The sequence below is a fragment of the Delphinus delphis genome, chromosome 1, assembly GCF_949987515.2.
Source record: "Delphinus delphis chromosome 1, mDelDel1.2, whole genome shotgun sequence".
Taxonomy (NCBI): domain Eukaryota; kingdom Metazoa; phylum Chordata; class Mammalia; order Artiodactyla; family Delphinidae; genus Delphinus; species Delphinus delphis.
The window spans coordinates 112212763-112240551 of record NC_082683.1 but is presented as its reverse complement, the minus strand read 5'-3'; the positions used below and the strand labels follow the sequence as shown (position 1 = coordinate 112240551).

Sequence of the window (27789 nt, the reverse complement as noted above, 5' to 3'; positions counted from 1 at the left end):
CCTCTCCCTCCCTCCTTCCTCCACACCTTTGGGGACCAGAAATCAGGCGGGACCCTGCAAACATAAGATGCTCTGTCCCAGGACTCTCTGTACTTCTGTTTCTCCCAGAGACATGGGAGACCCTGAGAGGCAGAAATGAACTTCAATGTGAGTGATTATAATTAGAGTGGAGGAGGAATTTTCCCCAAAAGGTGCAAGTTGCCTCAGACTGGGGCAGAGTGTCCAGAAAGAATGTCCTACTGCACCCCTCCTTCTTGTGGAGAGACTGGCCATACTCCAACTGTCCCTGACTGGGGAAGGCTGGTTGCTGGTCTTTTGGTTCTAGCCTAACTTGCAACAGAGGGAACTGGGGTTAGACACAAGGAAGGACTTCCTCAGCTTCTTAGTCTTCTGTAACAGTGGCGAATTCCTCCCCTCTACCACCCCAGTAGTCAGTGGAGGCAGAGGTAGGAGGGAAGAGGATGGGCCGAGGGCGGTCTTGTAAGGCCCCAGAGAGTTGGGGGCTTGTGGAAGAATGCTCTCCTCTCAGATTCTTCAACCTCCAGGAGTGAATCTTCCCTTTCAGGCCCTCTCAAGATCCACCCTTTAGTTCCCCTTTGATTTCTCCGCCCTCTCCCCACGCCTGCCCCCAGTCGTAAAAGGGGTCGGTGGCTCTGGCCTGCTTTGTTGGGCCCAGAAGGCCAGGAAGGAACTGGCCCCGGGTTCCCTGGAGAGCTGGGGGCGGCTGGAATCCTCCGGCCCGCGAGTCTTTCTAGACTGATGGACTGCGGAGGAGGAGGAGGAGGAGGGGAAAGGGAAGACCAGGGGTGGGGTGAGGGCTGCGAGGCCGGCCAGGGTGGGTTTTAGGAAAACCGAAGCCAGGAGGCGGGCGTCTGGGGTTAGAGGCGCCCGGCGCTGGAGGGCAACGGGCAGAGGGGCCCTGCGAGCTAGTCCACGGCCCCTTGTACTTGTGCGAGCCGCCCCTCCACGGACCGAAGCGTCCCGTCCGGCGCTCGGCACCCGCCCTCCCTCCGCCCCGCCTCCCCCCTTCCTGAGCTCGGGCGGGGGTGGAGACTCGGGTTTGAGGAACTGGCGCTGGGTGCCGGGCGAGGGGAGTCAGACTTCCTGTCCCCAAGACCGACGCGTGCGGGTCGGACCCCTCCCCCGCCCTCCCCCCGAAAAAGCCGGACGCCAGGGTCCGCGCCGCGTCCTCCTGGGCTCCCCCCGCCCCCATCGGATTATGTCTCGGATCGAATCCCTCACACGGGCGCGGATCGACCGGAGCAAAGAGCTGGCCAGCAAGGTGGGCTCTGAAACCCCTGTCCCTCTCGCCCGCTGTCCTCAGGGCGCCCTTCGATCCCCGGCACCCGCAGCGCCCCCGGGTCTGCCCGCCTGCTTTCTGGGCGCCAAAATCGGGCGGAGCGTCGGCCGGGAACGCGGCGGGACGGGGTGGGTGGGGACTGTGAGTGAGTGGGGAGGGGGCTGGGGGAGCAGTAGACGCGACCCGCGCCTCCAGCTCCGAGCAGATTCTCTGCCGGGATCCCGGGAGCCAGCGGACCTGGGGTTTAGGGGCTTCCGATCTGGCGGGACCGGGTGTTTTGGGCCGCGTGAAAGAAAGTTGCTCCGGTAAGGGACAGAGCGGGAAGAGGGAGGTGTGTGTGTCGAGGGGGGGTGGGGTCGGCGAAAGCTCTCCAGAACCCCCTCCGCCAGGGTTCCACCGGCTTGCTCTCGGTATCCCCCCACTCTGCAGTCGCTGGCTTGGTCGTTCCCTCTTTGTCCCCGCCATCCGGCGGAGGGGTGGGAGGGGGTGGTTTCCCGGCTTCCTCCCACCATCACCACCACCATCACCACCCCTCCGAGACAGCAGTCAGCTCCTCCTCTCCTCGCAGATGGACTTTCCAGCTGTGATTCAGTTCTTCTCTCTGGTGGGCGGGTGACGGGTCAGGACAGCTTAGGGACGGCTTACTTTCCCCCAAGCCATCACCCTCAGGTGAAGGGAGCAGAGGTCTTTGTGTAGCTAGGATCCTTTCTTCCATCCTTGGGGCCCAGAGCACCCCTGTTCCTGAAACAGAGGGTCCCCCCATCCCTTTTTGCCCCACCAGCTTCCAAGCTCCTTGTCCTTGCAGCCTGAAACAAACTGAAACCTTTAGACTGACCCACTTGGCACTGTGCCCTCATCCCTCCTCCCCACCCCAGCTCTCTTAACTCTTTATCTTGGGACTGTTCACCTACCATTTCAAGAGTCCGGATGTATAATTACCCTAGCCCCCACCCCCATCTTGAGCTCTTGGCCACTCCTTTCCAAGTATCCCTTATTTCTGCCTTTGTACCCAGGCGCACTCCCAAAGGCCATGATCTCTCCACACCTCTCCACCTCAGCCCCCAGGAAATGATGAAGCTGACTTGTAGGTGAATAAATGAGAGCTGGGAGGAAGGTGGTGCATGCAGACAGCACCTCCCAGCTGCTCAAGGCACCCACACTGTACCCATTATAGGAAAGGCCAAGACCCACTCCATAGCTGGTTTAATCTCTGGCCTCTCTCCAATCCCAGTGTCCTGCCCTGGCACGCAGCCTATGCTGATCACCAGCCTATGCTGATCACCATCACAGTCTACCGGCATGGGAGCAGTACCCTTTTGGAGTCCTCAGAGATGGTGGAAACCCCTTCCCACACTTCCCTCCTAGCTCCTAGCCTGACTACCCATCTAGAGGCTAAGTTGGGAGAGGTTCCATCCTGGAACTTTTCCTTGGGGGGTTGGGATGAGATTCTGCTAACAGGAAAGCAACTGGGGATTTGGGTAGGGCTTAAGACAAACAGAGGGCCAGAGGAGAGATGGCTGAAGTGCAGTGGAACAGTGGGGTGGCAGACAGGCTCTTCTCAACCCTGCGCCAGGCCAGGCCCCAGCTATGAAAGTCTGTTTATTTTTCAACCGTTTGAGCTGAGACCCTGGAGCAGGGCCAAGGGGGGTGGAGAGGTTTTTTGAAACCACGGAAATTTGGTTCCACCCTAAAAGGGAAAGCCATGGGGGCACCGGCGAGGGGCAGACCTGGAGAGGGGCTATAGACAGGGGTTCTGGGAAGGTAGATACTCCGGTCCCTTTTCCGTTATTGGGAGGAGTTGGGGAGCCAGATACCTGGGTCCTCATGCCTTTTTTTTTTTTTTGGTAGTTGGGGGGGACTGGGAATCTAAAAGCTTGGCTTTTTCTATCCTGGGGCGGCCTTGGTTTTGCGGGGGTTGGGATCTGACTGGGGGTGGGGATGTGAGGGGCTGAGTGGGTAGATCTGAGAGGGCAGAGGGGCCACTGGAGGAGGTTGGTTGTCAGTTTGGGCTGGTCGGAAGGGGAGGGCCACCTCCGGAAAGCTGTGGTTACAGAAGGGGGGAGTTGATTCTTAGCCAACAAACCCTGGATCCCCTCTTCCCCCTCCCCCAAGCACACCAGCTGTCTCCTTTCTTTTTATACTGCGGTGGGAAGTAGAGGGGGGCCGCTGGAAACGAGATAATTTGAGGAAGATGGTCTCCCCTGCTACCTATCTGGGGGGATGGTTCAGAGCTATGTCCTGACCCCCCCCCATTCCTTGCCTTCCTCCCCGGGACCTCCTTGAAGTAGGAGGAATTTAAGTCGAACCTGTCCCTTTCTCCTTCCCACCCTCCTAGAATCTTTCTGTGCAGCTCCCCCTCCTCATGCCTCCTCTCTTTTCACTCCATTTCTATTCTTTCAGGCTATCTCCAGTCCTCCACCCCCTCATTCTCTCTGCTCTACTTCCTACCTCCATAGGCCCCAAACCCCAGAGGTCCCTTTCTCTCTTTCATCCCCTGTTCCTCCCTCCCTCCTCCCCCCAAACCCTAAGTGTCTCCTCTCTCAGAACAAAGGGTCCTTTCCTGCCTAGGAGCGGGCAGGGGCCAGAGGATCAGGGATGGCCCTGGAGGCTAGGGGGGTGTCCCTGGAATCTCAAGGACCCCAGATTTGGAGTGTGGTGGGGAGAGAGGAGAGAGACTGTTTCTTTGTTCTGAGTGTTGGAGAGATGGCTGGCTTTGTGTGCAGGACTAGAACTGGAGCCGGAGAAGAGGGCTGGGGGAGCCCTGGAGGGAGCTGAGAGTGCTGGCAGGTTGCGGGGGAAGTTGAGGAATTGGGGGTCTCCCGGGAGGCTGAGACTTTTGGGGGAATAGGAAAAGATTCTAGGGGCCTTTCTTGGAGGTTAGGGAAAGAGCTGAGGGGAGGGGGAGAAGCAAGGATGGGGGAAGGGAGCCAAAAGCTTAAGGAAGTCACTGAGTGACTGCAGGAGGTTGGATGCTGCCTAGAGAAGGACCTGCCAGGGCTGCCCGAGGGATTTAAAGAGGGGTCCCATCTCAGTCCCTCTGGCTTCCCCGGAACCCTGAGCTTGGAGTCGGGGAGGGGACAGATCTGAAGAAATGAATCCCATGCGTGCACATGACCTGTGTGTTGGTGTGCGTGTGTGTCTGTGTCTGTCTGCCTGTCCCCAGATGCTCTGTGTCACTGTTTTGAATTATGGCCACCAAAGTAGGGGGCTCACTGCACTCTGGATGCGGGGAGGTAGTTCCATTCTTAGCTTCAGTCTGTGCTTTGAAGTATCATCTAGGAGCTTGAGGGAGCAGATTGGTCATGGTTCCTGGAGCTGGTCAGAGAAATGGCTGAGAGGAACTGGCTGGACCCTTCTGGGTTTGTTTATGTCTCCTTGGGGGAGGGTGGGGGAGGGGCTGCAGGCAGCAGCTGCCCCCCTCCCAACTCAGCCGGCCTGCCCTGTGCCAGGAGGGCAGGGAGTCCTGGCACAGCTATTGTTCGCTTGCACAAATGCCCGTCTGTTTGCATCACTCCCCCCTCCGTCTCTGCTTGTCTTTCTCTCCTGACCCGACAGGTGTGGTCGGGTGGGGGGTGGGGGTAGGATGGGATCCAGGATCCCTGGGTCTCAGGGTAGCCCGACTTTATTCCCTGTGGTCCTTAGCACCCCTCTTCTGCTTCACCAGTGTGCCCACCCCCATTGTCCGGTGTCTCATCTTCATTCATCAGGCAAGCGTTAAGTGCCTTTGTGCGTTCAGCGATGTCTTTTTGTGTTATGTTTCTGGCTTTGGCGTTAGCGTTTCCGTTTGGCCGCCTTCTCCTTAGCCTCCTGCCTTTATCTCGTCTGTGGAAGCTCATAAAGGAAGCAGAGCCTGGCTGAGACCATCCCAAGCCCTCTTCTCAGTCCCATGGCCAGGAACCCTCTTTCTCCTCTTTTCCCAGCCTTAGAGCCCATCCCTCATGACTCAGTGCCCCTTGCAGCCTATGACTCTGAACCTCTGCTGTTCAGGGCCTAAGTTACAGATGACTGGAAACCCAGTGGAACCCTCCGGGGGCCTTCTGGTCCCTAAACAAAGGGCCTGGACAGAGACTGCGCCACCTTGGGGAAGGGGCTGCTGCCACTTGCAGCTGGAGCAGAGGTCATTCTAAGCACCACGTGACTTCTCCAGAGGTCTTGGTTTGGACATACCCAATGGAGGAACAAGGACAGCTGAGAGCTTAGACTTTGCTTGGAGAGGCTCTTACTCTTCTGGGTCAGCTCCGCCATCCTCTGCTGCCCGCCGGGGAACGGGAAGCCGAAGTCCAGGCTTTGGCATTCCTTGGGCTTCACGTATGTCACTGTTTTCCTCATCTCTCGGCCTGGGAGACAAAATACGGAGAAAGGGGAGACTGCTTCTGTTCTATGAGACTTTGAGCCACCAGCCTCAATGTCCTCTGCCATTCGCCTAGTCTTTCTTTCCCCAAAATGACCAAGATCTGGGATGACAGTGGAAGGAAAGTTTGGGTTGGTCTTCTTCTGACCTTCAGAGGATACCATCTGGTCCTAAGTTCAAAGGAATTAGGAGAAAAGGTCTGGGAGGAGGGAGAAAAGAATAAACAAGAGAGGAGGAGACCAGAATTCCCTGGTGGTCCAGTGGTTAGGACTCTGTACTTCCACTGCAGGGGGCACGGGTTGGATCCCTGGTCAGGAAACTAAGATCCCGCAAGTGTGAGGTGCAGCCGGGGTGGGGGGGGGGAAGAGAGAGAGGAGGAGACTGAAAGCTCTGAAGCTCTGATAAGGAATGAGGGGATCCCTAGAGTAGAGGCAAGGGTGCTGCTGGGACCCCTTGTCTTGGCGTCTATCCATCCACCCATCCTTCTTTTCTTCCTTTCTTTCTGAACATGTGTTAAGTGGCTGTTGTATACCAGCCCCTGTGCTAGGTGCTTTCCCTTGCTTTATTTGTTTGTTGTGTAGCAATTGCAAGAAAGACTTTCTGTGAGGGTTTGTGAGAAAGCAAGACTATGGACACTGGACAGTAGAGGACTGAACCAAGCAGGAAGGGCCTCTGGGTGTTGGGGTGGGTGTTGTGGATTGCAGAGTAATGGCCCCTTTTCTTGGTGGACAGATGGGGCCATGAAGGTGAAGAGCTGTCCCGCTGGCGGGTGGGCGGGTAACTGGGATGATCTTAAGAAGATCTGGAAAGAGTAGGACAGAGAACCAAACAAGCCCATTCACTCCATCTCTGGAGCAGGCACCCCTGGTGAGCAGGCCCTGTGTCCTTCTAGCCTCACCAGCCTGAGCCCTGGGGCGGGTGCAGACTGCCTCCAGGACAATAGCGCTAGGCAGTGCCAGGGCCGCCTGCTGCTGGGCAGTGTCCGTGTTGGGATGTGCTGCTGCTGTGGCTGCTGCCCACTGCTGGCCCACCTAGAGAGAGGGTCACTTGGAGAGAGGGTGAGTGTTGGGAGGTGGGGGAGCCTGGGCCCAGAGTAGCTGGGTCGTCTGTGGGATGTTGATGCCAGAGAGGTGAAGGGCCACAAGAGACCCTGTTCTCTGGCTACCCCTAGTTCTCTCCGTCCTTTTCCCCGCCTCTTTCCCAGGTGAGAGCTCCTGGAGGCCTGAGGGCAGAGGGAAGAGGTCAGGGGAGGGGAGGGGGAGTTGTAGCAGCCCTAGGGCAAATCTGCAGGACTGCCCATTTGGGAGTTGACCCTGATTCAGACATGTTGCTCTTTTTATTTTATTTTTTGAAGTATAGTTGATTTACGATATTATATTAGTTTCAGTATTTTTACAGATTATATATACTCCATTAAAGTTATTACAAGGTAACGGTTATAAATCCCCATGCTATATAGTACATCCTTGCTGCTTATCTGTTATTGTTTTGTTTTGTTTTTATCTTTGGTCATGCTGCGTGGCTTGCGGGATCTTAGTTCCCCAACCAGAGATTGAACCCGCACCCTCAGCAATGAAAGCGCGCAGTCCTAACCACTGGACCACCAGGGAATTCCCTGATTATCTATTTTATACATGGTAGTTTGTGTCTCTTAATCCCATACCCCTAATTTGCCCCTCCCCGTGTTGCTGTTTTAATGTGATTTTCATGTTTTTTTGCTTGCATACTTTTAATTCAAACATAATGAGTCCTCGAACTTTTTTATTTGTGTCATAGAGAAGGTTGGGAGAGCAGGAGAGGAGAAGAGAAGGCAGAGTGTAGGGCAGTAAGAAGAGCTATTTGGACTTGGACTTTGAGGTCCTATAAAGGCTGTTATTCAGAGGAGGATTTGATCTCCTAAAGAACTATAATTTGGAGCAGGGCAGATGGAGGTTAGACTAAAGGGAGAATTTTCTAGTGGTCCAGATAGGTAGGTACCAGAATAGAAAAAGGGAGGTTAGAGTTAAAAGTTGGTCAGCTTTCTTGACAAGGTCTAGGAGGAGGAGGGCAGGGAGAGGCCAAGGGCAGTAGAAGAGAAGCAAGGGTGAAAAAGGGGCAGCCAAGGTGGGAGGCCATGGGGGAGAGGAGGGAGGCCAGGGGATGGGAAGGAGACTATGATATAGGAAGAGGAGGAGGATGGGAGAGGAGGAGAAAAGAAAAATGGGTGATTGGGTGGGAAATGACCTGAAGACCTAGGCTCTGCTCACCATCAGATGAACCTGGAGCTTCTGAGGGTAGGCAGGAGAGAGAAGGATCTTGGGCTACCAGGAAGCCCTGAGACCCTAGGGCGTCATAGTCCAGTGCCCTTTGGCCCCTGTGCTGTTGACTCAGCCCGTTCACACTTCCCTTTTCTACCCTTGCACCAGGCCAGTGAGTCTCTTCCCCTCCCCCACCTCTTTTTTTTTTTTTTTTTTTTGGTGGTACGTGGGCCTCTCACTGCCGTGGCCTCTTCTGTTGCGGAGCACAGGCTCCAGACGCGCAGGCTCAGCGGCCATGGCTCACGGGCCCAGCCGCTCCGCGGCGTGTGGTATCCTCCTGGACCGGGGCACGAACCCGTGTCCCCTGCATCGGCAGGCGGACGGACTCTCAACCACTGCGCCACCAGGGAAGCCCCCCCTCCCCCACCTCTTAACTGCTAGTGTGGCTTCAGCTGAGAGTCAGGACTAGACCTCCAAGGTCCAGGCTGAGGATTCTCCTCTGAGTTTTGTTTCACTGCCCCGGGGCCCCAGACAGTGTCCTCTGACTTGGGGCTCATTACCCTCAGCCTCAGCCATCAGGATCTCGCTCTTCGCTTTCTGAGAGGCAGGGAATCCTTGGAGGGAGTGGTCTTCCAGGTCCTCTTCCTGCTGTCAGTCCTCTAAGAGTGGAGGGAAAATCAGGGATCTGAGGTGACCACTGAGGAGGGTCCTGGAATAGGTGGAAAGCATGGTGTCCCATCTTCTTATCTCCTCAGTTTCAGGGAAAGCTCAGGAGCTTGAGAAAGGACAGAAAGAGGTCAGGGAGAATCACTTCACCTGCAGAGGTCAGGGGGAAGCAGGAGAAGAGAAAGCTGATGGGAAATGCCAGCCTCTGAGGTTCTGTGGAAGCGCCCGGAGAGTGTGCCCCATCTCGACGGAGACCAGAGCAGGAGGAAGTGACATTGCCGCTGGAGGATGGAGGGTAGATGCTAGAAAGGACTTCCTAGACTAATTGGGTGAGGAGGAATAAAGGAGATATCCTAGGTTTTGGAGGGTAGCATGAGAGGGATAAAAGTTAGACTGCAGAAGAGACTTCCTGCCGGGAATGAGACCTTGGTGGCCCAGTTTCCTTTCTTAAAGATCCCAGAGAGGACAAGTGATCCGAGACTGAAACCAGGCTTCTCCTGCCTCGAGGTTAGCAGGGGACATGCTGCCTCCCACAGAGTGGCCCCGTGTACCTTGGCTGAGCAGATGTGGAAGAGTCAGAAGTTTGGGGTCCTGACCTCTGGTTGGGGGTGGCAGTGGAGGCATTCTGCCCCCTTCAGCCAATCTAATAAGGGGATCTCCTGCCCCCCACTGTGACTGCCACTGCCACGGAGATAGCGGCTCCAACACTGGTTGTCATGGTTATAAGAGGAGCTAACTCCCATAGATTTGAAAGCGCTGGTGAGCTGGCACCTTCTGCTTCGCCTGCTCTCCCCTCCTCTCTGCGCATCTTCCCCCGGCACAGAGAAGAGAGTACAGCAGCTCGGGGGCGAGCAGAGCTAGGGCTGGGAGGTGGAGTGAGGACGCGGAGGTCTAGAGCCGGGGAGATGAGCGGCAACAGGAGGCAGCCCAGCCGCAGGGGCCAGGTAGGTCAGGGGTGGGCTCGGCCCTCGGGGCTGGCCTGGTCACTCCTGGACAGCTGCCTCTGACACAGCGCGGCAAACTCTGCTTCAGGAAATGGTGTGTTTCAGGCAGGCATTGCTCCCTTGCCTCTGCCCTCGGCCCGTGTCTCTGGACTCCTCAGGCACCCTGGCATCCTCCAGCCTCACTTCCTGTCTCTCTCGCCCCTTCTACAGACCCGGGAAAAAGAGAAAATGAAGGAAGCCAAGGACGCCCGCTATACCAACGGGCACCTCTTCACCACCATCTCCGTTTCGGGCATGACCATGTGCTATGCCTGTAACAAGAGCATCACAGCCAAGGAGGCCCTCATCTGCCCAAGTAAGTTGTTTGGACCCTGAATGTCACTCTTGAGTCAGCGCCCACTGACCCTAATCTTTCTCTCCTTTCTTTTTACCTTGGATCCATAAGGATCACTCTCCTCTGTGAACCCCCACAGGGCCCAAATGCCAGGGCCAGATGCTTGATCCCTTTCTCCCTGTCCTCATGTCTAGGGGTAGTGGCAGTCAGAATATGGCCTAAGCAGGACTAGCTGGGGGTATGGGGGAGGGGAGGCTGGAGTGGCTCCCCTTGCAGCTGTCGTCCGCTGGGCATCCCCCAGCTCCCTGAACAGCTGCTGAGGGTCAGGAGAACTGATTGGAAGAGAAGCAGGAATGTTGTGTGTATGCGGGGTAGGGGGGGCAGAAATAGGGGAGCTGGGTGGGAAGCTGCTGGCCTTGCAGCTGTTCTGCCGGTCTTCCTGGGCAGAACCGGGTGTTCAGGACTTCAGGGTCCCCTTGCCCCTTCCCTTTCTATTGACTGGGGGGAGTCTGAAATCTCTAAATCTCTACAGTTTGAAGCAGAGGATTAGGGATTAGGACCCCCCTGTCTCAGATTTCTAGTCTGACTGATACACAGTGAGAAAGAGAATATGGCAGCAATGTGTATGTTGGGGGAATAAGGATTAGATAGAACTCCTGACCTTCACCCACATCTAAGGGTAGCCCTGTATTTAGTAAGTACAAGCAACGAATTCTTCCTTCCCCAAGATGCCTACATGGAGGGCTCCTGCCCTGTCTACCCTCCCCACCAACACCCAGATTTATGGCAAAGAGCTGCTTCTGATTAACGCAGGACCGGAGGTGTTGTGGCCTGCAGCGGAACAGAGGGACAAAAGCTTTAGCTTCTAAATCTCTATGGAACCCCAGAAAGAACCAGTGAGCCTTCTCTACTTCCTCACTGTTCAACTTAGAGTTTTGAGGATGAGGAGGGAACCCCAATCTAGATCCCTCTAGAGACCTGACAGAATTCCCAATCTGGAAGCTTGTTGCCAGGGGAACCGGGGAGGCGGGCAGCAAGCGCTATTTTGAGAGCAGGTGGATAGCGGAGGTTCGATCCAGAGACACTGGGTGCTGCGGGTAGGAGAAGGGAGCTCCAGGGGGGGTGGACGCAGCTCCAGCCCCCACTTCTGTCTGCCCCTCTGCCGCACCCTGCTCGCCTTGTATTTGTGGAAGTAAGCACGGTGCTGGGTATTGTCTGAAGGAGTTAGCAGAGTTTCTGGTGTTGTTGGACGAGGGGGGAGGGGAAGCTGGAGACGGCCAAGGGCTGTGAGGGCATGTTGGGGAAAGGGACGGCCAGTAGTCCCAGTGCCTAGGCTTAGCTACTCTTCCTTTCCTCTCCTCTTCTCTCCTATCCCATGGCAGGGTGGGGTGGGTGATGAGGGAGAAGCAGATGGAGTGTGGGAGCTGTGGGTTTACCTTACTTGGGGAAAAAGACTCCCCCGGTCCGGAAGGGAGGCTAGAGTCATAGCAAGCATAGCTGAGCAGTGCAGAAGGCAGGCAGGCGTGGCGGGCAGGGGCAGGGCATGGCCTGTCCCCCGCTCTGCCGCTGGATCCATCAGCCTTAGCACTGCTTAGGCCTAGCCAGAGTTTGTGGACCTATGTATGGCTCAACAGGAAGTGCACAGACACTCCTGAGTTAAACCCCAGCTCTACCACTAGCTGTATGACCTCTGGCAGATGGTTTTAACCTCTCCAGGAGACAGGATCCTCATCTATGAAATGAGGATTATTGCATCTACCTCAAGGGGTGGTTAGGATTAAGCTCAGGGGATGTTCATTTCCCCCTCTCTGCCCCTAGCCCCCACCCCAGCTGCTCCTGTGCCACCTTCTGTTCCGTGGGCGTCCTCTCTGCCATCTGTCATTCTCAACCACCTTTGTGCTTCTTGAGCTCATCTCTGGCAGCCAGTAACCCCTTCTTCCCTCTAGTCCACCTCGCAGGTCATCTCTGAGTCAGGACTGCCTACCCCTCCTGATGGCTTAATTGTGGTCCACACCTATACCCCCTCACTTCATCTCCTGCTTGAAGGAAGGGGGGAGGTGGGAGGAGAGGGACTGGGGTGCGGCGATGGCCGAGGAGTCTGGGAAGGGGGAGAGTCTCAGGCTGTGTGGCCATGGGGAGATGGGTGTCTGCATGTGGGTGTGTCCCCCCCGTACCACCCGGCCCTCCCATCACCCTCTCTACCCCACCCTCCCAGCCTGCAATGTGACTATCCACAACCGCTGTAAAGACACCCTCGCCAACTGTACCAAGGTCAAGCAGAAGGTGAGATGGCAGGGAGGGCAGAGGGCTGGGGGAGAGGGTAGTGAGTGTGCGGTACCCTCATGCCTTTTCCGTTCATTCCTCACCCTGTGTTACTCAGCCCCTCTCCTCACCAAGGGGCAGCCCAGACCCTCCACCCCAGGCCGCAGGCCCTGCAAGAGGGGGTCAGCCTGTTGCTGTAGACACATCCCCTCAGCACTGGGCTCAGCCACCCTGATGCCCTTAGCCATCATGCCAGCTTTCTCCCTAGGGGGCCAGCCACCCAGCTCCTGCCCTGGGCCTATGGGGGTGACCCTAGGGTGACAGCTGTTCTTGGTGTCTCTCTCTTGCTCTCTGTCTCACAGCAACAGAAAGCTGCCCTGCTGAAGAACAACACTGCCTTGCAGTCTGTTTCACTTCGCAGTAAGAGTGAGTAGTGAGGATGCTGGTCCCCATAGGACCCTGGACCCCAGGCCTCTCAGCCCATGAGCTGTGCTGCCCCCCTGAGGTCGTTCCCTGGCACAGCGCCTTCCTCTTTTCAATTGGATGCTGATGGTGGGGATCCTAAGGGAGATCCGGACTCTTGGGCTTAGGGGCGGGACAGGAGAATTCAAATGGGGACGAAGGCTTGGGATGGCTGGTCATCTGAGCCTGGTCACACCTTATATTATTATTATTAGTTATTTACACCGCACTTGGGAATGTTGGCAGAAGTTGTCAAGGGCCAATTCAGACAGATCTGGTGTAACAGAAAGAGCGTGGTGCTTACTAAAAAGACCAGAGTCTGTATATGTATACATATAGCTGATTCACTCTGTTATACGGCAGAAACTAACACAACATTCTAAAGCAATTATACTCCAATAAAGATGTTAAAAAAAAAAAAAGACCAGAGTCCGAATCTCTGCTCAGCCATTAGCTGAGTCACCCCAGACAAGTCTCTTAACCATCCTGAGCTGCAGATTGCTCATAGTCTTGTGGCGGGAAAGAGATAAGGCAAGAAAAGCTCTTTATAAACATTAAAAGTATTGCACAGGGCTTCCCTGTTGGCACAGTGGTTGAAAGTCCACTTGCTGATGCAGGGGACACGGGTTCATGCCCCAGTCCGGGAAGATCCCACATGCCGCGGAGCGGCTGGGCCCGTGAGTCATGGCCGCTGAGCCCGCGCATCCGGAGCCTGTGCTCCGCAACGGGAGAGGCCACAACAGTGAGAGGCCCGTGTACCGCAAAAAAAAAAAAAAGTACTGCACAAACATACGGGTAGAATTACTGTTATCATCTTTCTTTGACTAGAACAGGGTTAAAAAAAAAAAAAAAAAGAACAGGGCTAAAGGTGGGGCTGGAGAGGAGGCCTCGCTTCTAGTGGAGGAACCTGGGAGGCTTGAATCCTGGGAAGGCACTAGGTTTGACGCTTGCCTACTTGGTATCCCCCCCTCTGACAGCCACCACTCGGGAGCGTCCCAGCTCTGCCATCTACCCCTCCGACAGCTTCCGACAGTCCCTGCTTGGCTCCCGCCGTGGCCGCTCCTCCTTGTCTTTAGCCAAAAGTGTTTCCACCACCAACATTGCTGGGTGAGCCTCTGCTTGGGGAAGGGAGAGCCAAGGCAGGCAGAGTATGGCAATGGAGACGGGGGGATGAGAGGTCTTTCCCATCCCTGAGTTCAGAATTATAGACAGACAGGTAAGGAGAACTTGGGGTGACTGTCTCTGGGATCCCACCTTGGGTCCCCACCCGGGAAGGGAACTCTTGCCGGAGTTGGGTGATGCAGCCAGGCTCCACTCCCCTCAGACACTTCAATGATGAGTCTCCCCTGGGGCTGCGCCGGATCCTCTCCCAGTCCACAGACTCCCTCAACATGCGGAACCGGACCCTGTCAGTGGAATCCCTCATCGACGAAGGTGACTGTGCCCGGACCTCAGGGAGACCAGGGCATGAGGGGCAGGTGGGAGCAGTCCTGGGAACGGCAAGGCGGGAAGGGATCTAGAGAAGGGCCCAGGACCCAGGGAAGAGAATTGGGGTCCGAGTTGTTTCCCCCACTCACTTCCAGGTGCAGAGGTGATCTACAATGAGCTGATGAGTGACTTTGAGATGGATGAGAAGGACTTTGCAGCTGATTCCTGGAGCCTTGCTGTGGATAGCAACTTTTTGCAGCAGCATAAAAAGGAGGTGATGAAGCAGCAGGATGTCATTTATGGTGAGCCAAGAAGACCACCCCAGACTTCTCTTTTGTCACCAGTCCTGTTTTTTTGTGTCCTTCCTCTGCCAGCCCCTACCTCTCAAGACCCTTCCCTCTTATCCTATTGGCCTTCAAGACCCTGCCTGGCATCCCCACAAGTAGCCACTAGGCCCCCACCTGTTGGGCTGTTGACCTCCAAGGCCCTTCTTTATCCCTTCCTTCCAGTCAATTCTTAGTCTTTCCTCTCTGCCTGTTCCAACACTGTACTGGGAACTGTGGGAAACCTAGACATGTAGGGGGCACATGGTTCTTGACCTTAAAACAGCTCATAGCTTAAGATGGCACGGCATAAAGATTAAAAAATGATTAGAAAATGATCTAAGATCGTACTAATGCAGAATGTTAACCTGGAAGGGATCTTGAAAACCTCAAATGAGCCCTGAGGTCCCCAGCCTAGGCCCCACCAATTGTGGCCAAGCCAGGGTAGAGGCCAGGTGTCCCATTGTCCCCACAGAGCTGATCCAGACAGAGCTACACCATGTGCGGACCCTGAAGATCATGACCCGCCTCTTCCGCACGGGGATGCTGGAAGAGCTACAGCTGGAGCCAGGAGTGGTCCAGGGCCTGTTCCCCTGCGTGGACGAACTCAGTGACATCCATACCCGCTTCCTCAGCCAGCTGTTAGAACGCCGACGCCAGGCCCTGTGCCCTGGCAGCCCCCGGAACTTCGTCATCCATCGCTTGGGTGACCTGCTCATCAACCAGGTGAGAAAAGGCAGGACCCATGGGCAGCAGTCATGGGAGGAGGTGTGACTAGAGTGGACATTCCTCATCATTTCATCAAACTCTAGGGGGTGGAGCCAGAGAGGGCTGGAGAGGCAGGAAGCCCGCCTATTTGGTGGGAGGCCCGAGGGTGTTGGGGATGAGATGTGGCTTTGAGGGAAATGCTGACCCAGCCCTGCTCCCCCAACTTCTAGTTCTCAGGTCCCAGCGCAGAGCAGATGCGGAAGACCTACTCGGAGTTCTGTAGCCGCCACACCAAGGCCTTAAAGCTCTATAAGGAGCTATATGCCCGAGACAAACGCTTCCAGCAGTTCATCCGGGTGAGCAGACCTCTCCAGGACCCACACTCAGCCTCCTCTAGTGGCCCAACCCTTGTGGACACATCCGCTTGTGGATCCCATCAGCAGCCCCTCATAGCAGTAGAGCAAGTGCTTTTGCTACTTTGGTCCTCACAATAAACCTGTGACCTTCTCGTCCCCATTTTCCAGACTGGGTCACCTATGCCGACCGGTGTGAGGTAAATGGCCAAGTTAGGGCTGGCACCAGGGCTTAGGCTCCAAGAACGCTCCAGCGTTCTTTCTGTTGCCCTCCCCTCGGGCCCCACTCTGGCCCTGAGCCCTCCTCTGCTCTTGTAGAAGGTGACCCGCTCGGCCGTGCTGAAGCGGCATGGTGTACAGGAGTGCATCCTCCTGGTGACTCAGCGTATCACCAAGTACCCGGTGCTCATCAACCGGATCCTGCAGCATTCCCACGGTGAGAGGAAGAGCCTGGGAGGGAGGAAGGTGGGAGAGGGCTGTCTGGGGTGAGAAATGGCTCGGGATAACCAAGGGGAGGGATAGGGTCAGATGTGCAATGCTGGGCAGCCTCTGAAGGTGGGAATCGAGATTGGTGGGAATTGGGGCTGGTTTGAAGATTGGCTGAGCCATCCCTCCCTCATGCTGACCCCCGGTCAGGGATCGAGGAGGAGCGCCAGGACCTGACGACGGCACTGGGGCTGGTGAAGGAGCTGCTGTCCAACGTAGACCAGGATGTGCACGAGCTGGAGAAAGGGGCCCGCCTGCAGGAGATCTACAACCGTATGGACCCTCGGGCCCAGGCCCCGGTGCCTGGCAAGGGCCCTTTTGGCCGAGAGGAGCTTCTGCGGCGCAAGCTCATCCACGATGGCTGCCTGCTCTGGAAGACAGCTACTGGGCGCTTCAAAGGTCAGTGGTCAGCTTGGCAGGCCAGGCAAGAGTCCGCGGTCAGACATAAAGCAGGAGAAGCATCCCAGCCCTTAGGACCTCTTTTAATGCAGCCCTCTACCCAGGGTGAGACCCAGTGGGAGGAAAATATGTGGTCTCTGTTGCGACAAAAGTCTGAATTCTGGATTTCACGGGCGATACAAGGACTTCCTTGTCAGTATTTATTCATTTCTTTGGTTCTCACATGCCCAGAAAGCTACTGGTTTTGATGAAGAAAACAGAGCAATTCCAGGATCAGAGGACAAGATCAGGGTAGTTGGTTCTTCCAGCTGGAATCCCAGCCACCAGGGCTGGGGAATGGGCAGGAGCTTTGGGAACACAGCTAGGGAAGGCCCACGGGAGGGGGTGGAGCCCAGCGAAGGGCGGGCTGAGTGGAGAAGAGAAAAGGGGGTGGGGCATGTTGGGCTGGGGCACTCTTTCCCAGGCTCTCTTCCCAGACTGCACTGGCCAATGCTTTCCTACCTAAATCAAGACAAGAGAGTTGCAGACGTTCGCTATGGGGGTGAGGAATGAGGGGCAGGAGTATACTGTGCTACCTGAGGCCAGAGCCTGCCTGCACTTCTGTCCTGTGTCATGAAATCCCCACTTCATAAGCTTGAGTATTGCAGGCTTCACCAGCCACTTTCCTTCATCCCTTTCTCTCCTTCCCATCCCTCCCACGCCGAAGCTAAGAATATAAAGCATGGGGGGGTTAAAAATAGCAAGGGTGGAGAGCTTTATTTCTGAAAGCCCTCCCCTTCTCTGTGCCCACAACTTAGAAAGATCTCCAAGGGCAAAGGGTAAGTGTGTGTCTTCTCGACTGTGACATCCAACTTTCTTGGGCTTGACCTTTATTTCCCCTTAAGTCTTAAAGCATAGGACCTCTTAGGATCTGAGAGCCTGGAAGGTGGGGCAGAGAAGGAAAATGAAAGCAGGGCCTGCTGGGGTTGAAGGAGATTGGGATTGTTCAGTGGTGGGAGAGATGGCTAAGGAGCCCAACTGTTCTCCTCCCTGTGGAGCACAAAATGAGAAGTGGCAATATGCTGGGGTGGGGGGCAGCTTAGACCAAATATCCAAAAAGGTCTTATGTTAGTTTTTCAACGTGGAACTGAAAGGCTCTGGGAATCCTTTTACCCTCACAAAAATTCTGGACCCTTTCACACAGAAGAATACACATGTGATATATTAATATGTAAAGTTGCTTATGCAACTTCAGAGGATTTGCAGAGCCTCTGAAGCCCAACAGTAGACATCCTAGGGGGTCTGTAGACCCTAGGTTAAGAAACCCGCATTCATCGGATAAAGAGGGTTTTCTCCAAAGGCATTGGGTCATCGCTTATGGGCACCTCTAGCCCAAGAAGCTGATTTATCTGATGGCACATGCATTTACCCCCCATTTCTGAGCTATAAGAATGGGAGAGGTGGGAGGTCTGCAAAAGTGGAGAAAGCAACCAGAGGGAGAGAGGTCAGGAAGAGGGGAAACAGGAGCTCTAACCTAATGGGGTAGACCTGGTCCTTGAGAAAGAGAAACAGCTGCTCAGACACTCTATAATGCTGACTGTCCTGCCTTTATCCTCCTGCCAGATGTGCTCATGCTGCTGATGACAGATGTGCTGGTATTTCTCCAGGAGAAGGACCAGAAGTACATCTTTCCTGCCCTGGTGAGACCTTCTACCTTCTTCTTCCTCAGCACAGACAAGTGTTGAGGCCCTTCTTGCTTTCTTACCCCAGCCTGGAAGAACCCTGGAATCCTCCAGGGTCAAACAGCTGTTATTGTAGCCATTACTATAATATAATAAGGAGAAATAAGAACAGCCAAGACAAATTGTTACTGTATGCAGGCACTTTTACACCTGTCAGGAAGGCCCTTTATTATCCTCTTTTTGTAGATGAGGAAAGTAAAGCTTAAAGTTAATTAAATTGTCAAGGGTCACAGGCGTTTCTAAGTCCTGTCTGGCTGGCAGCCTGGGTTCTTAACTTGTATTCTCAGCTGACTCTTCAATCCTTTGGGTATTCCAGAAGGACTGAAGACTCAAATATCCAGGGGTCAGGATTCCCAGCTTTAATCCTTCCTTTCCCCTGACTGGCAGGACAAGCCCTCGGTGGTGTCACTGCAGAATCTAATTGTGCGGGACATCGCCAACCAGGAGAAAGGGATGTTTCTGATCAGCGCGGCACCCCCTGAGATGTATGAGGTCCACACGGCATCCCGGGATGACCGGAGCACCTGGATCCGCGTCATTCAGCAGAGCGTGCGAGTGTGAGTGTGTGTATGGCCTCACAGTACCTGCAGTTTCAGGCCCCAGGCCACAGCACTCCCAGGGAATGGAACCCAGGGTTCAGAGGTAGAGGCAGAGGCCAGGGGAGAGACAAGATGGCCCAAGGCAGGAAATGTCATCTATGTTCTACTGTCCTGTAAAGTCGCACTTTATATGATGACGACCGCAACCACCTTCCAAATGCAGCAAGAGCTGACAAGCCAAAGGAATACTTTAAGCTGTCACATTCTGGCATACCTGCCAGCCAGCAGTACAGTTTCACCTCCATTAACATCTTAGTCTGTAGGCAGTGGGCCATCATTTGGATTGTACTGTCTTTTACCTTCATTTTCTAAAAATAAATGAAAAAGAGGGTACTGAAAGCATTGATACTAGTGGTAAGAGGAGCAAAACTCAAACTCCATACAACAGAGGCAAGAAGGAAATCATTTCATGTGCTAAAGCAGCAGATCTTTGGCTTCTGTTGGACACACATTAGATTTGAGGCAGTCAACTGTGTGTCTGTTGTGATGAAAAAAAGTAAAGTGCATATTAAATGTTGAAAATGGATTCTCAAAGATTATGCCTGAAGAATAAATTCAGTTAAGATGTTTATGTCTTTTTTTTTAGTAATTTAATATTTTTTTAATTTATTTATTTTTGGCTGGTTTAGGTCTTTGTTGCTGCGTGCAGGCTTTCTCTAGTTGCCGCGAGTAGGGGCTGCTCTTCGTTGCGGTGCACAGGCTTCTCATCACAGTGGCTTCTCTTGTTGCAGAGCTCAGATTCTAGGCACACGGGCTTCAGTAGTTGCAGTGCACGGGCTCAGTAGTTGTGGCTCGCGGGCTCTAGAGCGCAGGCTCAGTAGTTGTGACGCACGGATTTAGTTGCTCTGCGGCATGTGGGATCTTCCCGGACCAGGGCTCAAACCCATGTCCCCTGCATTGGCAGGCGAATTCTTAACCACTGTGCCACTAGGGAAGTCCTATGAGTTTTTTTTTAGCTTTTAGAGAATGGATTCTTCTCTACTTTATATTATGTAAACCTTTTTTTTTTTTTTACTTCTGCAGTTAAGACTTTGAACAAATTTTTCAGAAATGTGTGCAAAGTATGAAATTACCAATTCTAGGAAAACAAGGCAAAGTACCTGTCCCATTGGCCATAGATCTATAGTGCCCTTTTTATTAATAATATTAGTATTTGTAGTTGCAAAAATAATATTATTCATTATAATTGATTTATTGAGCTTCTGCCGTGTTCAAAGCAGTGGTACATTATTTCCTTTAATCCTCACGGAAAACCTGTGAGGAAGATATTATCCCCATTTCTCACATGAGGAAATAAAGAGGTTACCACCTGGTAAATTGTGGAGCCAGGATTTGAGCCCAGGGTGCTTGATGCCAAAAACTGTAGCTGTCCCTCTGCACTATGCTACCTCTCCAGGTGACCTTTGGAGAGGTACAGACCAGTAGATGCAGATGATCAGTGCCAGGAAAAGGAGAGGGTCAAGAGTGGATGAAGCCAGGGCGTGGAGCTGATGAGGCTTACCAGGGAGAAATAGAGCACATTTGGGAAGGAGGGTAGGCAGATTCCTGGTGTGTAACCTGACTTCCTTCCCCAAACCCCACCCAACCTGTTATCTCTCCAGATGCCCATCCAGGGAGGACTTCCCCCTGATTGAGACAGAGGATGAGGCTTACCTGCGGCGTATCAAGAGTAAGTCCACCCACAGGGTTTGTTTAAATAATTTATGACGTATCCACACAGTGGAATACTGTCTAAAAAGTGAGATGGCTCTATGAGGGCTGATGTAGATCCATAACCAAAATATATTGTTAAGCGAAAAGAGCAAGGTTGAAAACACTGTAAAGTATATGCTACCACTGGCGTGAAAATATTGGAGATAGATACAGGTCATACGTATTTTGTATATGTGTGTGCAATATCTCTAGGAAGATAAGATACTATTACTGTGGCTTCCTCTGGGCAGGGAAAGTAGGAATAACAGAGTTAAGATTGTAACTTACTTTTTTACTATAAGGCCTTATATTAGTTGGGGTATGATCTAACTGCTATACAAAAAGATTAACAAAAATCAGTCGGTTACACGAGGTAGGTTATTTCTCTCCACATAACAGTCCAGAAGTGGGAAGTGCAGGGTAGTTGTGCAGTTCTGCCCTCTTCAACGTGAAGATTCCCCATCTCTAGGTCCTCTATGTCTGTGTCTCCATCACTACTCCAGCTCCTGCTATCACATCTGCATCCCAGCTAGCAAGGAGGGGGTAAAGAACAAGGAGAGTTTATACCGATTTTTTTTAAGGGCAGATCTGGAAGACTGTCACATCTGTTGGCCAGAATTTAGTCACGTGGCAATGCCTAGCTGCAAGCCAGGCTGGGAAGTCGAGTGTAACTGGGCAGCCGTGTGCCCAGATGAAACTTGCACACCTTCTCTTATTAAAGGAAGGTGGGGAGAATGGGAACTGGTGGACAGCCTGCAGTCCCTGCCACATATTGTTTTACTTTTGTTTTTAAAACGAAAGTACATGTGTTACTTTTCCCCAAAAAAAGTTATTTTCTTTTTCATATATGCCAAAAAACCAAAATTAAGCCCTGCCACTCTGCCCAGGCCTGGCCCCTGACCCCTGGAGCTGCCCCTACACTACTGGCTCTTCCGGGTGCTCACCTGTTTCTCATCCACAGTGGAGCTGCAGCAGAAAGACCGGGCACTGGTGGAGCTGCTGCAGGAGAAGGTTGGGCTGTTTGCTGAGATGACCCACTTCCAGGTGGAAGAGGATGGCGGCAGCGGGATGCCGCTGCCCACCCTGCCCAGGGGGCTTTTCCGCTCTGAGTCCCTCGAGTCCCCTCGTGGCGAGCGGCTGCTGCAGGATGCCATCCGTGAGGGTGAGGGGGCTCCTAGGGAAGAGTCCAGACTCATCCACTCACCATCACAAAATATGGACCCGTGGCTAGACCTGGACACACACAGACAAGGGGGATGTCAGCCCCATAGGCCATAACTCCCCTGAGTGCCTGTTGTTTGTGGGGGAAGATGGTCCTTGCTGCTGTTTGACATCTCTCATCCTGCACGTACTTGTGCTGCCCCTTGGGACCTTTAATGACCTTTGCCTTGTATGTGGTGGTGGCAGTGAGACCCCACTACATGTGCAGGGGGCATTCCTCTAGATGCCCGCATGTTCCGTGTACTGAGTGAATGGCATTCCCTCCCATCCCCCTCAGGATTCTCTGTTGCTCCTGTCCTCACCTCTTCTTTCCCCGCAGTGGAGGGCCTGAAAGACCTGCTGGTGGGGCCTGGAGTGGAGCTGCTCTTGACACCCCGGGAACCAACCCTGTCCATGGAACCGGACAGCGGTGGTAACACGAGTCCAGGAGTCACTGCCAGTGAGTGCCAGGGCAGGGGACCAAGGTAGCACGTGGGAGGGGTTAAAGAGAATGGGGTGGTACCAGGGACCAAGTAGTATCGGGGTGCTGGCGAAGTGGTTTGGCCCATCCTTTTCCCCTTCTCAACAGATGGTGAGGCCAGAACCTTCAATGGCTCCATTGAGCTCTGCAGAGCTGACTCAGACTCCAGCCAGAAGGTGGGTTTCAGGAGGTGTCAGGACTTGGCTAGAGGGAGGGAAAGGGACAGCTGCCCTATAGATCCTTGACTCAGAGCTATCAGGGACAGGCACCAGGGACTTGTGTGTCTGCTGATTCCCCATCCTTGCCCGTTTCTGCAGGATCGAAATGGAAATCAGCTGAGATCTCCCCAGGAGGTGAGATGGGAATGTGATGATATAGGAGACTGAAGGAGGGGTACTCTCATCTGAGAATTTAGAGCCCAGTTTGGAGTTGGGAGGGGGCGTGTACACCTCAAAGTACCTGCAGTCTTATTGTCCCACGCCCACACTTATTCAACTTCTGGGCAGTTCTCCCATCCTGAAGCTTGGACTCTATTCCTACTCTCTCCTCTGTCCTCAGGAAGCGTTGCAGCGATTGGTCAATCTCTATGGACTTCTACATGGCCTACAGGTCAGTGGGGCAAGGGCTAGGGTGGGAAGGGGAGGAGCCAGACCCGAGCTACCCATTTAGGTGGGACAGAATCATCCTAACAGGCCTTCCTAAGCCTTCCCGGTTCGAGCTCTCCAGGAATCATGACCTGGGCCCTGGGGAGTGAGGGTGAGGGGTAGAAGAAACAGGGTCCTGATACACCCCTCTGTCTCCATTCCACCCGCAGGCGGCTGTGGCCCAGCAGGACACTTTGATGGAAGCCCGGTTCCCTGAGGGCCCCGAGCGGCGGGAGAAGCTGACCCGAGCCAACTCCCGGGATGGGGAGGCTGGCAGAGCCGGGGCTGCCCCTGTGGCTCCTGAAAAGCAGGCTACGGAACTGGCATTGCTGCAGCGGCAACACACGCTGCTGCAAGAGGAGCTACGGCGCTGCCGACGCCTCGGCGAAGAGCGGGCGACGGAGGCTGGCAGCCTGGAAGCCCGGCTCCGAGAGAGCGAGCAGGCCCGCGCCCTGCTGGAGCGGGAGGCCGAAGAGGCTCGCAGGCAGCTGGCCGCCTTGGGCCACACAGAACCACTCCCGGCTGAGGCCCCCTGGGCCCGGCGGCCTCTGGATCCGAGGCGGCGTAGCCTCCCTGCAGGCGATGCCCTGTACTTGAGTTTCACCCCCCCACAGGTAAGGAAGCTTGAAGTAGTGAACTGACATCAGGGTGGACATCAGGGTCCATGAGAGAACCAGAAAGGAATTGGAGATTTGAGGCCAAATGACATCAGGCATCAGACTTGAAGGATATAGGATACTGATGGGAGGACTGAACAGTTGCAATGGGTGCGGAAAGAAATCAGTCAGTGGTAGAGGTGCTGAGAGTTGAGTCTTCACACTGCTCATTCCGTGGCCTCCTGCTTTTCTGGCCTGCTGTCCACAGCCCAGCCGAGGCCACGACCGCCTAGATTTGCCTGTGACTATTCGCTCCGTCCATCGACCCTTTGAGGATCGAGAGAGGCAGGAGCTGGGCAGCCCCGATGAGCGGCTGCAAGATAGCAGTGACCCCGACACCGGCAGCGAGGAGGAAGGTAGCAGCCGTCTGTCTCCGCCCCATAGTCCACGAGGTGAGATCCTGGTGGAGACATGGAATGGAAATGGGATGTAACCTGGGTACAGACCCTTGGGCTGTGGTTTCCAAAAGGAGCCTGCATCCTAAAGCACGGGAACATTTAGGATGGTCCCTAACCAACCACTGAGGTCTACAGTAACTCTTGGGAGGGGCACAGAGCGCTTCCTGTTTTGCCTCCTGGTAGACAGGAAGTTGGACTCTAGGAAGCAAAGAATGTAGGGGTCTCTGCTCCAGTAAGTCCATGATTCCCAACCTTTTCAAGCAGAAATAGATTTCCAAAGTAAAAAAATTTCAAAGACCTCCAAGTTCTTATAGTTGGTTCAGGAAATACAAAATAACCCAAAGCTACTGTGACTTCATGTAATACTAATCTTGACATATTTTGTATTTTATTAATCAAATTGTGTCTCCATATACTTAACAAGTACCTAGGTGTGGATACCTTACTTTGTTGACAGAGGTTTTCCCCTCACCCAAGGATTACAGACCTCTGCCCTCCCTCACAGCTCTCTGAGCTCCTCAGCCCACAGACGGGGAGGCGTCAGTGTAGCGGTTCAGTAGATCACGGGAGCATCTGTTCACTCACTAACTTTGCCCCGTCCTCCTTCAGACTTCACCCGAATGCAGGACATCCCGGAAGAGACTGAGAGCCGTGACGGGGAGCCTGTAGCTTCAGAGAGCTAAGGGGGCCCCTCCCCCCACCCCATGTCCCCCTGAAGAACATTACTGAGGGAGGCAAACCTGGGGACTCCAATCTGCCAATGACGAGGGAACATTTGAAAGAACTGCTGATTGTCCTTGCCAGCTCTTGGGATCCTTGGACACGGGGGCGGGGGGCGCCATTTAGGAAGCTGGGGGTATTAGGCCGCAGTGCCCCCTGGTGGCATCCAGAAGCTACACTGCAGATGCCAATTTTTCATGCCTTTTTCCCTCTACTTTAGGAAAATTTATTTATTTATTGTTTATTAGTTATGGAGGGAGAGGGGAGATTTAGAGGACCAGGGACATGGGAACCAAGCCATAGGGATCAGGGGGCCTTGTCCTTTAACACTACTGGGGTTTATTCAGGCTCAACCATGCAGCTGCTGGGTTCTAGCACCCCTCCTGAGCAACACCCATCTTTGAGGAGAGGCTGCAGCCATAAGACCCTACTGCCCCTTCAGGAAGGGCTGTGGTCAGGGCCATGTCCCTCTCCCCTTCCCCTCAACCTCTTACTGCTGTTCTCCCTTCTATCTGTCTTCTATGGAAACCCCAGGGAGATAACCTGGCTTCCTAGAGTTGATGGAATACAGGTTGAGGTGGCCGTAAAGGGGGGTTGGGGGGTGAGGGGAAAAACTCACAGGGACCAGAATGTTTCTTTGTTGTTGTTGTTTTCTTTTTTGTACCAAAGCCAACTGCACGTGTTTTATATTTTTAAGAGAAGATTGTAGGCAATTAGAAATCGCAGCCTTCTATCTCTACATCTCGGAAGAACTTGAGGGATGGGGGGAACAATGACTTCTCCACTCATCTATAGTACTGGGGGACCCATTTTGACCTCTTCCCCAGCCATTTGGCCAAACAGTTCTTGGGTGAGTTGGGAAATCTCTACAAACCCTGACCTCATCCCCCACCTCAGCAACCATGACCTGAAACCTCTGCGTGAATTTGGGGGATTTTTCAATGGACCTCCCCCCGCCCAGTGCCTGCCAGCCCCAGCCAGTTTTCTGCAAATTTGATTGTTAAAAAAAAAAAAAAAAAAGGAAAGGAAAAAAAAAAAAAGAAAGGGAAAAAAAAGATAAAACAGGGAAAATTAAAGTCCTGGAACCCCAGGAAGTACTGTCTGTTAATGTCTGCCAGTTCTGAAGGTGCTGGTGAGGGGGAGAGCCAGGCAATGACGTGTGTTCCTCCAAAAGGAGCCTCTTCCTCTCCCAGGAAGGGTGACTGCCTCCCTGAAGACAGGGGGCGCTAACAAAAGAAACTGCTGCCAACCTTTTTTTTGCTGTCATCTTTGACGCTCACAAATACAAGGATAATAATGAAGGGACACTTAGGTTCCAGTGGCTGTTGGAGGTTCCAACATTAAAAAACTTGTTTTCATCTCATTTGCATGCCATGCTCAGGAATTGCATCAGCCTCTTGCCCCCTTCCCTCCCTTTCATCACAGCTCCTGTTAGCCTCTCCCCAGAGTCATTCATGTTCAGGTTCAGCCCTCACTCTGCCCTTGTTCTTCACAGTGCCAGAGCCCTGGTTTAACCTTTTTAAGAAGGTTTCCCTCATAAGAGCTGCTCATTTGCTCTTTGCCATTTTGAGAGGCAGTGAGAGATTAAGTAGGTTTCAGTTCTTGTTTTTGGTTAATTTTTTGCTTCCTGTTTCTGGTTAATACCCTGCTCTGGGGCTGTAGGGGGAGGGGTGAGAGAGTCTAGAGTTGTATAAATGCTGGCACAGTGCACAGACCTCTGTTGGAGCCCATGGGGTAAGATGGGAAGGATGGGGCTCATGACCTCAGCTAGAAAGAGGAACTGAAATCACCTGGGGTGGGGGGCAGGCTTGGGGGAGCAGCCAGCACCCTCCACTCCTGTCATTGTCATCCATCAGCATCTGGCCTTGACAAGGTGCCTTCTCATCCATAATGGAATCTGTGAGGTAGGAATTGTTTTCATTTCATAGACAGGGAAACCTGGGTGCAGAGGAGCCAGGAAAGGGCCAGCCCGCCTAGCTGCAGTCCTCCACTTCCCCTCCTCGGCTACTCTGCTGAAAAACACCAGAGCTCCAAAGTTTCCAACACGATGGCCCATGGCTCAGCAGCTGTCTGCCACGTCAGCGGGAAGCAGCTGGGACCCAAAGCTGTAAAGGCAGAGCAGGGGGATGTTAGCATCCAAAGACCACCAGGAAAGGGAATGCAGGTGCCTCCAGCGTTCTTACAGATCCAGTGAAGGATGCAGGTCAAGAGGGTAACGGAAACCTGGGGACGCAGAGCCCAGAGCGTGGGTTCCGAGAAGCCCACAGCTCACAGGAGAGCTGCTCTGTCCCTCCTGCCGCCCCTGGACTGAAACCCCCTCCTCATCCTTGATCCCAAAACAAGACACACATGTCTCTGACATGGTAGTTCCTCTGAGATTAGTCCCTCTCTCACGTCTTTCCCATTCTGTCCGTTGTCCCCTCTCTATTCCCATTTTTGGAAACTCAGTCTTACTCTCTGTCTACCCTGTTGGCAGTTTCACAGCTCTGTGGCTTGAGCTCCAGGGAGCCAGGGCCCAGCTTCTTGCCACAGCAATGCCTCCTTTCCATTGCACCCTCCCCTCCCTCTCCCATCCCAAAGGGTGGGTCTGCATGCATTCATTCACCTCTGACTTGGATCTGTTTAAACTTTGTCAATATTTACCTCCGGGTCCCATAAAGCAGCGATGCTCCCAGAGGAGCCAATATCCCGAGCCCCAGCAGGGCCATCAGAGGAGCTGCAGGGGGTGGGAAGAGGGGCACTTGAGTGGTGGAGGATTTTCCATCCTGAACTGGCTGGGAATAGATGTGGATTTTGGAACCGTTTAAACATTATCAAAGAAAGGAAATTAAACATCAAGAGGCTAATTAAATCTCTTTAGCATTGCTTAATATGGTGTGAATTAGGCGGCTCTTTCGAGCCTCTCCTGTTCAGCAACTGGATGGAGCTGGTGCAGGCGGTGCCCCCTCCAGAGGGGGCTCCACCCACTCAGGAGGCACCGTGCCCAGCTGGGTTCAAGACAAGTCAGACCTTGGGCTGGGGCAATGGCAGTGGGAGCTCTACCCCATTTTCCCTCTGCCACCTCCCTCCTTCCCAGGGGCTCCCCCCTGGAAAGTCCCTTCTGATGGCTAGCATTTATCATTGCTGGGTATCTATGGATACAGAAAGCAAAGGGGAACCCCGCTGCCCTGGAGTGCACAGCTTCAAGAGGGGCCTGAGGGGCCAACCCCTCATTCAGTTCCTTATGTAAAACTTTCACTCCAGAGCATGTAAAAATTCCAGACAAGACCTTTATGGCTTCTTGTCCCTGTCTCCCAGTTGCCCCCTTATTTCTTCCTTTTTTCTTCTGTCTCCATTTTACATGGGGTGTAAGAATAATACGTAAAACTCTATTTCAGGCACTGTTACATCCTTAACAGCCCATTTTAAATTGAGAAAACAGGTAC

At 53.7% G+C, this 27789-nt stretch overlaps 1 protein-coding gene across 3 annotated transcripts in view; it reads left to right on the top strand.

Annotated features, from left to right (window-relative positions):
• ARHGEF2 (Rho/Rac guanine nucleotide exchange factor 2) overlaps window positions 1-27227 on the top strand; it is a 32858-nt gene extending 5631 nt beyond the window's left edge. Inside the window, exons 1-22 of one of the 3 annotated variants that reach the window (XM_060031607.1) lie at window positions 1216-1282; window positions 9709-9853; window positions 12048-12115; window positions 12457-12520; window positions 13534-13663; window positions 13881-13990; window positions 14140-14286; window positions 14783-15033; window positions 15246-15371; window positions 15687-15804; window positions 16005-16253; window positions 17856-17932; window positions 18362-18531; window positions 20175-20242; window positions 21227-21427; window positions 21806-21925; window positions 22055-22122; window positions 22264-22299; window positions 22505-22555; window positions 22761-23204; window positions 23455-23638; window positions 24254-27227. In XM_060031607.1, the coding sequence (XP_059887590.1) occupies window positions 1220-1282; window positions 9709-9853; window positions 12048-12115; window positions 12457-12520; window positions 13534-13663; window positions 13881-13990; window positions 14140-14286; window positions 14783-15033; window positions 15246-15371; window positions 15687-15804; window positions 16005-16253; window positions 17856-17932; window positions 18362-18531; window positions 20175-20242; window positions 21227-21427; window positions 21806-21925; window positions 22055-22122; window positions 22264-22299; window positions 22505-22555; window positions 22761-23204; window positions 23455-23638; window positions 24254-24327 (2964 nt within the window). In that variant the 5' untranslated portion in view covers window positions 1216-1219 and the 3' untranslated portion in view covers window positions 24328-27227. Of the gene's footprint in view, window positions 1-1215; window positions 1283-9309; window positions 9499-9708; window positions 9854-12047; window positions 12116-12456; window positions 12521-13533; window positions 13664-13880; window positions 13991-14139; window positions 14287-14782; window positions 15034-15245; window positions 15372-15686; window positions 15805-16004; window positions 16254-17855; window positions 17933-18361; window positions 18532-20174; window positions 20243-21226; window positions 21428-21805; window positions 21926-22054; window positions 22123-22263; window positions 22300-22504; window positions 22556-22760; window positions 23205-23454; window positions 23639-24253 lie in introns of those variants that run through there. The other 2 variants (XM_060031616.1, XM_060031597.1) reach the window with 2 other exon arrangements.
• Window positions 27228-27789: the final 562 nt, after the last annotated feature.